The sequence below is a fragment of the Carcharhinus amblyrhynchos genome, chromosome 1, assembly GCF_965287045.1.
Source record: "Carcharhinus amblyrhynchos chromosome 1, sCarAmb.v2.hapA, whole genome shotgun sequence".
NCBI lineage: Eukaryota > Metazoa > Chordata > Chondrichthyes > Carcharhiniformes > Carcharhinidae > Carcharhinus > Carcharhinus amblyrhynchos.
In genome coordinates, this window is record NC_137324.1 from 116443939 (window position 1) to 116458716 (window position 14778).

The 14778-nt window shown below is 39.7% G+C and overlaps 1 protein-coding gene across 1 annotated transcript in view; it reads right to left on the reverse strand.

The window, feature by feature from the left end:
- The window catches only part of LOC145344312 (synaptopodin-2-like), a 105062-nt gene extending 90994 nt beyond the window's left edge, over positions 1-14068 (reverse strand). The window contains exon 1 of the mRNA XM_080191413.1: positions 13907-14068. Within this exon, the coding sequence (XP_080047539.1) occupies positions 13907-14011 (105 nt within the window). The 5' untranslated portion in view covers positions 14012-14068. The remainder of the gene's footprint in view (positions 1-13906) is intronic.
- Positions 14069-14778: the final 710 nt, after the last annotated feature.

A 14778-nucleotide genomic window follows, 5' to 3' on the forward strand; every position in this document is an offset into this window, starting at 1 on the left:
GTTATATTCATGCTGGACAAAGATGTTTGTATGTGTGGGGGTTGGTTAATTTCCAACTGTATTTCTATTGTGCTTAGAGTGGGCTATGGCATGAAGAATAAATAGACCAGCAAAAGTCTGCTGGCATTGCTTAGCAACTGGAGGCCCTTGTAAAAAAAACTTTGAAATTTTACTTCTAGCTGGATAGATTGCAGCTGGACACAGGATACCAGGGAGCGAACATCTTTCAACCCTGCCAGGAGGAGCAGGTGGCATTGTGGCACAGTAGTTAGCACTGCTGTCTCACAGTGCCAGGGACCCAGCTTCAATTCTGGCCTTGGGTGACTGGCTGTGTGGAGTTTGCATGTTCTCCCCATGTCTGCATGTGTTTCCTCCAGTTGCTCCAGTTTCCTCAAACATTCCAAAGATGTGCTGGTTCTATGTTCTATTCATCCTTTATTAAAACTTGTAAAATCCAAGTGTTTAATTGGACATGCTAAGTTGCCTCATAGTGTCAAGGAGATTAATAGGGTAAATACATGGGGTTATGGGGATAGTGCCTGTGTATGATTGTTGTTGGTGCAGATTTGATGGGCTGAATGACCTCTTTCTGAACTTTAGGAATTCTATAATTCTATGATTCTAAGCTGGATGGGACAAGGGAGTTTGCAAAGATGCAGGCTTTCTAAGGGACAAGTTACTGGCCAGATAACTAGGGAATTGGGACAGAAAGAACATTTAAGATTATTGGAATTAAGAGAATAGAGACAAAGGTATTTATCAGAAGAATTCAAGGAACAGTAAATAAAGCGTTCTGAGTTAAAGAGACAATTGCAGTAACCAGATTTAAAGTAGGACAGTAGACTTCAGAGATAAATGAAATGTTTGACGCCATTGTACTAGAGTCTGGGAATCTAGTGTTAAAGCAATTGTGAACAGTTTGTACAATTAATAAAAAGAAACCCTAAAAGGAGGAATTGAAAATCCTGGACTGGATTCACTATTAAAAGTGGAGCGGATGTTTTGTTTAGAAGTATCATTTGGAAAATCTAGACTGGATTTGGAATGCAAACCACTAAGGGAAATACTTATGAGAAAAGATTTTAAAGCGTGTTTTTGGGAATGAAGTTTGGAAACTCAGGGGTGGGGCGGATACTGAGGAGAAAACTATAGTGCCAATTTGGGTTCACTGGGGGTGTTGGGGAGTGTATTTGACCACAACCAGTTATTTGTATGCCTAAAAAAGGCTAATTTTCCCATTCCACCCGCATTTGATTCAAAGGGGGCAAGGGGCAGACCATGGAAAGATCCATTGATCTCAGACAGAATTTTCCATTTTCATGGCGCGCACGGATGGAAAGTCCAGTACCGTGGGTTAATTTGGACCATTGTAGTTTAAGATGTACTTTGTAATCTATGTGAATCTTAAAATCTGTGTGTATTTGTTAAGCTAAATTGGGGTAAAGGAGTATTATTTAGCAATCCAATGTTTCAGGCTTAATAATGCTTTTTCTTGTTATTAAAACTGATTGGCGGTCCTGTGATCCTGATTCTTCATGCTTAATGAAAAAAAAACAAAGGTTACAGTTTTCTGAACCAGAATGCCATTCTGGGATCTTCCTGTCCAGTTACAACATCAACGGTGGCTGTAATATAGTTCTGGGAACAAACAGCGAAGAAGATGACAAGCATTAAGATAGCTGCCAAACAATAGTGCCATTTCCAGGTAAACCTCTTGCATTGTTACTGCTGCATATCCTCTTCCTTTTCTTCCCAGAGTAATTTGGGAAATGCAGCAATTGGGCAGGAGCATGTATGATTCCTGATCAATAGCAAAGGAGATAACCTATTCGCTATGCCAACTGATGTATCAGCCATTTATGGGCAGATGTATGATGGTGACGGATAGTGCAAAATGATATCCACAGAAAGGAAGGAGGAAAAGTATGCTAGAGCTGTTGCCTACTACTGACATTACTGTTCCTCTGGTGTTTGTTAAGCAAAGGAATTTGGTCCAGGACATATATTTATTTTCAAGGTGAGGAATTGCCACCACCCCAGCTCAGGACTCTTCAGTTCGAGGACAAAGCATTTTAAACCCATATTACCCAACCCAATGAACTTTGGTGAAAACAGAGACCCAGCTCTTGAGAAGGCTAATCTTGGCAATTATTGTGATGTGCCACATCATGGGTATTGGGGCCCATATGAATATATATATTTTTTAATTAGACTGTTTCTTTCCATCCCATTAAATTGGAACTTTAGCCAACTTCTCTTTAATGTCCTTTTATACCAGGTGAAAATATCACTCATCTTGACCACCATCCAAGCATTAGGAATAATAAGTCTCACACTGCCAGGTTAAAATCCAACAGGTTTTTTTGGTAGCACGAGCTTTCGGAACAGTGCTACCATCAGGCTACCCCTTCATCCTCTGGCATTGGACTTTAACCTGGTGTTGTGAGACTTCTTACTGTGCCCACCCCAGTCCAACACCAGCATCTCCACATCAATATTAGGAATGTAAGTTGAGCTGCTAATGACTGTAATTGTGCTAAGTACAGAAATAATTAGACTTCCTCCCTCAAAATAAATGTGTGAATAACATGAGCATAAACCTTGTAAGGAATTCAATGGAGGATACATTTGCACTTAAAGTCAGAAAAAAATAAGGTGGTCACTCAATTTTTTGGTCTGCATGTACAGACATATGATGGATAGAAAATTGCTAGATAAAATGTGTGATTTAATTTGATACATATGACAGAGCTAATAGGGAATTTCCATGAATATGATCATGTAATTTGATCTCTGCAGTCTTACAAATGTGGAAAAAATTCCTGCTGTTAACGGTTATCTGAGTTTGTGAAACTTGGAAATGTTAATGAAAGGCTTGAATCTTGTAAATGTTGATGTTTACAGGGACTTGGGTACACATTATGAGGAACATAGGAAGTTAGTATGAAGCTACAGCAAGGAATTGGAAGGACAAATGGGATCTTGACCTTTATTACAATAGATTGGAACTCTTACTCTAATTCTATGGTGCTTTGGTGAGACCACACCTGGACTACTATGCACAGTTTTAGCCTCCATGGCTGGGGTGTTCCAATCCCTTTGCAGTGGATTTTCCAATGGTGGAGGTAGCTCGGCATTGGCTAGCAGTGGGATCTTCTGATTCCACCAAAAACAATTGCATTTTCCATGCCTTGCCACCCTCACCAATGGGAACCTGCTGGCTAATATCAGGCCATCATTGCCACCAATGCTATATGCTGATCATTCTAGTTCATGTCAAAGGAAGGATATATTTGTCTTGTAGGCAATATGGTACAGTTTCAATAGATTTGTTCCTGGGATGAGAGAGTATTAATGATGAGGTGCCTGTGATGACTTTAATGAGGTCCACAATGTGGACCTCTTCAAATACAAGCTCCCTGATTAAGGTAGTCCAATCTGGAGCCCCACGCATGCACATAATGTGGAGTGTCAGAGTTACTGGCATTCCAGCAATATACTCTGTATGAGGAAAGACCTGTCTGAGTGTAGCTTACAAGGTAAATAAATCTGAATTTTCTGAAGGGACAAATAATTCCTCCGAGGAGTTATTTCAGTGCCAAGTAAATTGGGCCCATATTCCCTGGAGTTTAAAAGGATGAGGGGTGATCCCATTAAATTATATATGATTCTGAAGGGACATGATAGGGTAGAAACTGAGGTTGTTTCTACTGGTCAAGGAATCTAAAACACAGGGAATAGTCTCAAATTAAGGGATCAATCATTTGGGCTGAAATGAGGAAAAATATTATTCAGCTATATAGTTGTGAATCTTTCGAATTCTTTGACCTACAAGATGATGAAAGCTGCACCTGAAATAGATTTAAGGCTCAAATAGGCAGATTTGGTCTCTGAAGCGATAAGGAGAGCAATGGGGAAATAGAATTGAGCCCGAAGATCAGCCACGGTTATGTTGAATGGCAGAGCAGGATAGGCAGGCCGTATGGTTTATTTTTGTTCCTATTTTGTATGCTGTATTCCATCATTCCCTCTTTCCCATCACAGAAAGGAAGTCACAGCACTGATGAAATTGTGATGAAACATCAACTTCATTTCTCTCTATACAGATGCTAAATACTTCCAGCATTATAGCATTGGAATCCTTGTGTCTGCTTTGCTGTTTGATAAGACCATGGCTGATATGACTGTGGCCTCAGCTCCACTTTTGTGTCTACCCCTTATACTCTTTGACTCTCTTGTCAATCAAGAGTCTATCTAACCTAGCCTTAAACATATTCAATGACATTGCTTCCAATGCTCTCTATGGATGAGAATATCAAAGACCGACAACCCTGTGAGAAAACACATTTCTCCTTACCTCCTTCTTAAATGGGAGACGCCTTGATTTTAAACTGTGTCCCTTAGTTTAGTCTCTTTCAAAAGGAGAAACATTCTCTCAGCATCCACCCTATCAAGTCCCCTTAGGATTTTATATGTTTCAATACAATCACCTCTCATTCTTCTAAACCCCAAAGTTTACAGGCCAAACCTTTCCAATCTTTCCTCATAAGATAAACCCTTCATCCCAGGAATCAGTCAAGTGAACTATCTCTGAACTGTTTCTAAAGTAATTATGTTCTTTCTTAATTAAGGAGACTGAAACTATTTACAGTACTCTGGATATGATCTCACCAATTTCCTATCCAATTATAGCCTCCCTACCTTGCAATAAATGACAAAATTCCATTTGTCTTCCTAATCACTTGCTTGAAGACCACTTGTCTTCCTAGTCACTTGGTGACTAGTGGAGTGCCCCAGGGGTCGGTGCTGGGACCTCAGCTATTTACCATTTATATAGATGATCTGGAGGAGGGAACCGAGTGTATGGTGTCGAAATTTGCTGATGACACCAAGATTGGGGGAACGGCAAATTGTGCGGAGAGTGTGGAGAGTCTGCAGAAGGATCTAGATAGGCTGGGCGAATGGGCCAGGAACTGGCAAATGGAATTTAATGTTGGCAAGTGCGAGGTGGTCCACTTTGGTAGCAATAATGGTAGGAAGGATTATTACTTACGTGGCAAAAAACTGCAGCAGGCGACGGTGCAGAGGGACCTCAGGGTCCTTGTGCATGAGTCGCAAAAACCCAGCTTGCAGGTGCAGCAGGTGGTCAGGAAGGCTAATGGGATGCTGGCCTTCATAGCGAGGGGGATTGAATATAAAAGTAGAGAGGTCTTGCTGCGGCTGTATAGGGCATTGGTGAGGCCGCAGCTGGAGTACTGTGTGCAGTTTTGGGCGCCATACTTACGCAAGGATATTTTGGCCTTGGAGGGAGTGCAGAGGAGGTTTACTAGGCTGATGCCGGAGTTGAGGGGGTTGAGCTATGAGGAGAGGCTGAATAAACTAGGCTTGTACTCATTAGAGTTTAGAAGAATGAGGGGAGATCTCATTGAGACATATAAGATGATGAAGGGGATGGGTAGGATAGAGGTGGAGAGACTCTTCCCGCTCAGAAAGGACAGTAGAACTAGGGGACACAGCCTCAACATAAAGGGGGGGGCGGTTCAGAACGGAGTTGAGGAAGAACTTCTTCACTCAAAGGGTGGTGAATCTCTGGAATTCTCTGCCCGTTGAAGTGGTGGAGGCTACCTCGCTAAATATTTTTAAGACGCGGGTTGATGGGTTTTTGATAAGAGAGGGGATTAAGGGTTATGGGGAGAGGGCGGGAATGTGGAACTGAGCCACAACAGATCAGCCATGATCTTATTGAATGGTGGGGCAGGCTCGAAGGGCTAGATGGCCTACTCCTGCTGCTATTTCTTATGTTCTTATGTTCTTTACCTGCATATCAATTTTTTGTGATTCCAGTACCAGGATATCCAGATCTGTCTGTATCTTAGAGTCCTGCAATTTCTCTCTATTTAAATAATTTACTACTTTTTATTCTTTCTGCTAAATTGGACAGGTTCACTCTATATACTTCATCTATCAATTTTTTGTCCCCTCACTTAACCTGTCTAAACCCCTTTGCAGATTTCTTGTGTCCTCCTCAAAATTTACTTTCTTACCTATCTTTGTATCATCTGCTAACTTAGTAACAATACGTTCAGTCCCCTCATCCAAGTCATTGATATAGATTATAAATAGTTGAGGCCTGAGCAGTGACCCTTGGGAATTCAACTAGTTATAGCTTGCCAACTGGAAAATAGCCCATTTAGTCTCTGCTCTCTGCTTCTTGTTAGCTAATAATCCTCCATCCAGAATGATATGTTGTCCCTACACTGAGTGCTCTTATTTTGTTCAGTAATCTTTGACATGGCCTTTTGGAAATACAAGTGAACCACATTTCCCTTTTATGCATATCACTTGTTACTTCAAAGAACTTCAATAAATTACTCAAACATTGTTTCTCTTTCACAATGGTGACTCTATCTGATTGCATTAATATTTTTGGGTGCCCTACTAAAACATCCTTAATAGTAGATACCAGTATTTTCCTGATGACAAATGTGACGCTAATTGACCTGCAGACACCTGCTTTCAGTTGCATTCTGTTACATTTGCTATTTTCCAATCTGATGGGACTTTCTGGAATCCAAGATTTTTGGAAAATTAAAACCAATGCATCCAGTATCTTTGTGGCTGCTTACTTAAGGATGTTACAGTAACCTCGTCATCTATGCTTCAGATGCAATGGTGAACAATCATCCTCTACCAATGACACTGGTGGTACAATTCACTCAGAGAGTGTAACTTAACTGAAGGCTCAGCTTTCCTCATATTTGTTTTTTCTGTACATTTTGAACAATTGTGCATGTCATGGTCATCTGTAGTACTATTCAATGTTGGAAATATATTTGACCTAATTCTTATCTTAATGCATACATTCTGTATACTGAGTTTGAACAAGAGATGCTTATAATCTCTGCATGTTCACGAGATGTTTCACTTAATAACAATAACTTCATTGCAGTGTTAATGTAAGTCTTACTTGTGACTAATAAGTAAACTTTAACTTTAACTTTTAATGGATGAACCTAACAGCTAAACTCCCTTTTTTTCTCCTTAGTTTGTTGAAATTAGTTTCCTAGATGTTGCGATGGCAAAAGATTGTTGCTAAAAGGCCCATCAACAGCCCTATGACCCTTTGTTGTCCAACTTGACCTATTTTCTCAAAGAATGCTGGCAAAAAGTTACTGAAATTCTTTAATCTCACTTTCTCCTAATGCAGTGCTGTAGTCCCTTTCTACTTCGCATCCTTTTCCCTGAGATAGCTGACACTGTCCTTTTGTACTATATATTCCTCAGCAACTAGAAGGAACCATAGCACTGCTGTGGGAGAATGATGTAAATATCAAAGAAAGTGGTCTTCCATAACAAATCACTGGCTGTTAATTACTCTGGGACATCTTAAGATGTGATATATTTGACAATGAAATAGATCCAGTGTTCTCTGAGATCCATTCCATCACTGAGTTTCCTTTGATCTGAAGCCTGCATCTGGATTTATCATGTACAATTGATATTTAAATACTGTGCATCCCTTGAGGGGATGCTAAGGGATACATCCGTATATACCATGACAGGCTAAAATAGCATCATAGAATTCTACAGTACAGAAGGAGGCCATTCAACCCCTAGAGCCTGCACCAACCACAATCCCACTCAAGCCCTATGCCCATAACCACGTGCATTTACCCGAACTAGCCCCCCTGTCATTAAAGGGCAATTTAGCATGGCCAATCCATCTAACCCACACATCTTTGGAGTGTGGGAGAAAACCACAGTACCCAGAGGAAACCCACACAGACACAGGGAGAATGTACAAACTCCACACAGACAGTGACCCAAGCCAGGAATCGAACCCGGGTTCCTGGCACTGTGAGGCAACAGTGCTAATCACTGTGCCACCATGCTGCCCCAAATGATCTGATTATGTTTACTTATGACTTGAAAAGTTTGTGTAAGCCAGGCGATACAGCAAAGCAATACAAAGAGGTATAATGCACAAAGATGTAATGTACCTTTTCCTTGAATGTGGGAGTGAAAACTGTTTTTGCCATAGAGATAGGCTCATCATGAATTAGCAGCCTGTGTTACGCAATGCCTGATTTCCTTCTCTGTTGAAGGCAACGAAAAGGAAAACTACATACACTAAAACCGACTGCTGAGGGATGAGGCTGTCATGTACAACTGGTGAAGATCAATATCACTCCCATGTTTCTTCAATTATGATAAGTGCAGGGACTTTTGGATGAATACCTTGTCAGTCTCTTGGTAGATCCTCAAGAAGTGATGCTGTAGATAAACAGTTTGAATTTCAGTTCACCCAGAGTTCAGATATCTTGGCAGGCATGAACCTGTGATTTATACCATGGAATGCCTTTTCTGTTACTACCGTTCCCTCAACATAAACAAACAGGCGGACTGTGTGTGTAGTGGATCTTACACCTTATAAGGTGAGCTATTGGTGTCTGGATTCTCATCATTTTCTTTCCAGGTTTGCCTTAATAGCTCAGCAATGAGTGAGATTGGAATGGTCAGTGCCTCCATCTGTCAATCCACATATGAACAATGCTTTAACTCTTCCAGCCACCCAGGATGTTTGGCTTTGTTACCTTCTGAACAAAACCACTTAATTTAAAAAAGAAATATATTTATTGGGTTGAATTTTGCCCATTAGATGGACAGGCTGATACTGGCAGGAAATGCATGTTGTAGCACACTGGGGAAACTGGCAGCCTTATTTCCTAATTTTACAGGTAGCAGTCTTTAAATGGGTCTGATTGAGTGAAGTAGGTTCCATCCAATACTGCCACAAAACAATAGAACGGTCCCAAAGTCATACTGACTGAAGCCAGCTTTACATCAAATGATGCTGTCTAATATCATAAAAAATAAAACACAGCAATTTTCACATTAGTCAAAATGAGGCCTAAATCTATGCTCAGATTACCCTGAGATTATACATTGTTGAGTTCATGAGTTCAGCCTATGGGAACAACCAAGTGAGAAGATGGGCGTGAGGGCTACAATGGGGAATTTCTTTTTGTGGGAGCTATAAGAAAGCTTTAGTCTTATGAGTATTGTACTGAGGTGGCAAAATCCCTTTCTCATCATGAGAGGAATTACCTCCACTTTAAATATTGTCAAATGTCAAGACCAATTGCCGATTCCGACCTCACTCACGTTAGAGAGGCACCCTGTGGTGTGATCCAACAGGAGGAGAACAATTAGCAATGGTGTGTGGGACACGGATGTGCGAAATCTAATGGAGAGCCCACAATAATGCATAGCCAGCAGCCCCTTGGGAGATGTGAGTGCTGCTGAAGCAGATGGTATGGGTGAGGCACCTCAATTGGGAGTTCTGTTAAAAGGCTTCAGTGTGGCTAATAAAAATAATGGTCTCAGCTGCTACTGCCACCAGTATAGAGGAGGATTCCTCGACAAGAATGCTTCTGACCGCATAATCGCTTGCAGTGTGGTCACCTCTGATGCATTGCCGGGCTCTTGAGACAGTGCAGGGCCCATAAGCCTTCTACATGCTTACAATTAACAATTCTTCTTAATGAGGGGATTCCATTTGAAATTTCTAAATACAATATGGCTTTCAGTAAGGTCACAAAAAAAACTAAATAGGCCTTGTTTCTTGATCATGAAACAGGACAAAAAAAAAACGTATTTACATAAAGCATGTCCACTGAAATCCATTCAATGCCATATTGTTGTGGGTGATATTCAAGCATCCCTGGCCACCAGATCTTAGCTTTTGCATTGGCTAATTGTTACAGACCAGCAAACTTTATCAATTTTCTCCAACCACCTGTTTATAAGCAAAAGCTTTGAATTATTGAGCCATAACAGCTGGACTCCCTAGCACTGGATTGGCAGAAACCCCAAATGATTTAAATCGCTAACTTTGGACGGTACCCAGGGTTGCACTAATAGTTGAGCAGAAAATGTTCAAAGAAATAAAACCTCTTCTTACCTCTATGCAACTATTTTAAACACCCAGACTGACCCCAGCACAGAACACCCTTCAACCCCAGACCCAACCTAACCCCTTTGCCTGGCTGGCTCCCCCCGTTTATTTTCACATTCAAAACCTGGGGAGGAGTGTTAGCAGCTCCGCACTCCATAGATACATCCACACAACTACACACACAGGGATAAAAATAAAAACAGAAAAGAGTTCTTGTGTTTTCAGAATCCAAAGTCAGAGTCCAATGAGGAATTCTTTCACATTGACATTTGTGTTCGGCTGGCTAAAGTCTGAAGTTATAGCATCCACTTTCAGTTGATGCTGATAACACAAGATAAAGTAAATGTACAGAGATGGGATTGGTTCTGTATGTGATAGTAGGTAATCTTCCATCAGAAACATGCTTGGTGTGCAGGCTGCTGCTCTGCTGGAGAGGTCTGCTTCTTCGTAGCTTACCAATTGAATGTTAAAACAGCAGACTGATGCTTTCTCAGTTCACAAATGAATATATAGATTTAAAAGTAGTCACTTGGATCATGTGGCCATTTTTCTCTACAATGACTTCAATAAGGATATTCATCATGTGTCTGGAACTGGCTTTGATTATGTCCCAGGTTTTAGTTGTTGAAAGAGGTACTATTCATACTGAGGGTCTGACATTGTTTAGACAGATTCACTGACTCTGCCAGCAAGGTCAACTTATTGGATGCAAATGATTTTCCTATGGTTCCCTTCAGACATGGGACTGGGCAGTCCTCTGTGTGATTTGAATCTGTTAGCAGATTTGCAGGCAGGGTTTTGTGATTACCAGGGATCTGTATGCTGAGGTATGAGGTTCAAAAAGCAGAGAAAATACTTATCCTGTTCTCGAGGCCCCTGTTGGGGGGGGGGGGGGGGGTGTAATTCACAGACAAAGGGTCATTCCTATGGTCATGTGACTTGTAACAGCCATCTATTCCAAATTAGCAATAAGGATAAAGCTTTTAATATATGGTGTTGAATTTTTTTCCCATGTTGAAGGAACTCAGTGAAAGACCTAATGCATATTTAAGGGCCTGATCAAAATTTTATTAAAGATTGATCAGAGGATGCATCAGACAAGTTCTGTTTAATTGTCAATGTCTTCTGATCAGGCCTGATCAGGACTCAGTAAGCATCTTCTGGAGGCTGTAAACCTCATACTGGGTGCAATCTTATTTGCCATTCATGCCTCACACCTGTTGTAGCGAGGTCAGAGAATTTGGTGGCCCAGCCAAACCTGCATTCACTGCAGCAGGATAAGAAAATCCTGCTAGCATGAACAGTGATAAATTCTGGCCATTAAGTTTTAAAATTTTATCCTACCTTAACGAGGAGCCAGAAGGCACAGTTTTGTTCCTCCACCCAACCTCCACAGCAATACTTCAAGCTCTCTCTTCTTCAATCTCAATTTCTTACACACCTTTCCCTTACCACCATACCTATCTCACCCAGGACCTGAGCTGGGTCACAGGTGGTCCAAGTTGGTCTTCAGAAAACTGGAGAACTAAAATTGGATACCCAGTTGGCACTTAGCACTCATTAGGATTATTCAGGCGAGACCCAATTTTGGACAAGCCACAGACTTCTGGCTTTTGGTGATGCTTAGAGTTCACTGATCATCTTGCACCCAAAAACAGGCCTAAACCAATGTCTTCCCATGGCTTGACCGAAAACCTCTCTTTACCAAAGCAATAAGGGCTCTATTCCTAACTGGGATGACAGACCGTACTTTACTTATGAAAGTGGTAATTTAATGCAAACAAATTCTTAATTTTTAATGACTGGATTATAATAATGGAAGAATGTTTTCTGCATAGTTTAATGATTATGATGGGAGGTATTTGTCAAAAATGACAATCAATTCTGAGAAATAATGGCTAACCTGTCCTGTAAAATTCTATCCCTTCCAAGTCTACAAAATGTGAGGCTGAAGGGCAGATTGATCAGATACCAGCCGAATATTTCTTTGCACCTCAACTGATAAAACATTGAAATTGTGTGAGAATATTGTGTGAAGGACTTATGCTCTGTACTTCACTTCACTTTTGTATCCAAAATCAAGCGCAATGTAAACTGTGTGGGATAACTGATCTGTTAATAATTAGAATAACTTTATCAGGCAGCAAACCTTTTTAAAATAGCCTGCATAAATCCTTACAGCTGAATCATTTGTTTAACATCTCATCACAATTACTTATTAGGTCAAAGTTTTGATTAGAAATATTTGGCAAAACTATTTTCTGTTTTGGGGATTATGAAGTATCACGTGTTGCTTTCATCATGGTAATGGTGTACATTTGTGTAAATGAGACAATGAAATGTTTCAATAATGTGTTTCTATGCATTTTAACATTGTGCATTTATAAACAAATAAAAAAGATGAACCAAATACATTGTAATGAAGATGGTAATCATGATATGTGCGTTTTTTTCTTTTACTTGTCTTTCAGTTTTGTAAATTTGTAGAGTGAAAATTGTTTTGAGGAATACTAAATCCTGCTGTGCACTCATGAAGCCCAGACATATGGCTAAATTGGTCTCTCACCCTGCAGGGTTTTTAAAAAATTTTGCAACTGCCCAAAAGATTCACTAGATGTCAGACTTTCTAAGCTGTTGTTCTTTCCCACTTTTCAATGTAGCTTGGTAACTATTTCCAATTTTTTTCATTACTCGTTAAGCTATTGAACCAGATTTCTTACAAAAGAAAATAATACTCACACTGGCACTACATAATAAATCACCTTATGACTAAATCTAAAATAATGCTACAGGCTACAAATTATAAATAAGAGATTTGTTAATGTTTCCTCCTGACTTAACAATAATTCAAACATTGTTCTTAAAGGCAGATACATTTGAATTTCAAGTTTTTATTAACAGATTGTAAGGCACAAAGTATTTCACTATATTTTGTCTAAATCAAAAGCGACAGGGCAGAACATGTACAACATCACTGGTCAACATGCTGGGTTAAAATCAAGTAAATTTTCATTTCTATGATCGTATCTTTCAAATAATCGACTTGAGGATAATGCAGCAAACCACATGTTTTCCAACACTTGAACTGTTCAAGCCTTATAAAAGTTTCAAAAAATTAATTAAAAGATAACATAGTAAAATATTATTTATCAATAATATAAAACTTCAAATCTTAAATCCAATTGGGTAGAAACAGCCATTTAGTGCATTTTTTTTGGCCATCTGTGATGCATTATCTTATCGGGTAGAATGAGTTTTGCATTGTATTCTGCTGTCTCTTTTAAACAGAAAATTTTCTATTACGCAAAAGTTTAAATATAGACTAGTGAACATAAATACTACTCCCACCCTCTTGAAAGCAGGAATTTTCTCCTGAAGTTGAATTATGTGCTGTCAATTAATGTTCGGTAATGCTTTTCATGCTACTTAACTGGTGTGGTTTAATCAAAAGCAGATCCCTGCAATTGCCCAGTGTAAGATTCAATATTCATTTACCTACAGCAAAAAAAAACAAGAACAACCCGCAGACCATAATCTCTTCCATAATCATATGCAACAGGAAGTTCTTTTAAGATTATTGCTGATAATACTATTTTCACCTCACAGTTAACTTTAATTTCACCACGGTCACTATCAGATTTTCATGCAATATTGCCTCATTGGAAGAATTTTAAAATATATGATTTTGTGTTAACTGGAAGAAACAGGAACAGATCATCATTGAATGCTAAAAAAAGGGTAACGGTTACACTTGGAAAAACTTTGCAAAAAGTTCCAAAAGAATAAATAATTTTAATTCCATGAATCCCACCGATTTTAAGTGGGTGATAAATATGCACAGTCTTAAAATTATTAACTAATTTGAGCAACTACATTGAAGGAGTTCCAGGGTGTTACTTTGGAATATTCTGCCTTTGATGACCATCATGATTAAATTGTTCTGCTTACCTTTGTAACCTGTAAAGGTTGCTTGTGCTCTTTGCCACCTTGCAGTCTGAATCCCCAAGGTGCTCCACCACCGATTGTGACACAGACATAATCCCCAATGCCCATGGAGGTGAATTTGTATACAGCTTCCTCTCTGTGGAACGGGTGAACCTCTAAGATGGAGTGTGGGTCAGACTCAAACTGCTTTCTAGTTAGGAGATACAGCTCAGTTTGTCTGAGAAAAAAGGCAGTCACTCAACACACTTACCAACCACTTACAGCACCACAGTATAATGTACGTCAGAGGAAACAGCTCAGCCCATCCAAACAAAGTTATCCAGAAAGTGGAGCACACAAGAGGCAAACTGCAACACACCAGTGACTAGCTCAAGATAAACAAAAGGAAATGTAAGGAAAAAAAAACAGAGCAGTTATTATTTCCAAACTGAGAGCAGTCGCTATTCCAAAACAGAGGGCAGGCAGCCCTGCCTATTCGAAAAGAAACTCCTCCCATCTCATGTAAAAACACAAAAAGCAGTTCAGCTGGGAAAGAATCCAGAAAGTAACATAGCAAACAGATATTAGGGAAATTCAGAAATCTTAACAGTCAGCAAAATTGAACCTACAAGGATTGCACAGTGAGGAGAAAAGAGCTGACTTGAAAGAAATTGTAATCTGAAGCAATTTCAAAAATATGGCTAGCTACAAAAATATATTGAAAAGTATTGATTAGGGCTATTGCTGTTTGGGGGATTTTTTCCCTTGCATGGAATATCAGATGGGTCAAATCTCGGGGAGTTTTGACACCTTTATGAATGTCAGATCAAAACACTGATATGTAAGTTTTAAGTTTATTTACTAGTGTCACAAGTAGGCTTACATTAATACTGCAA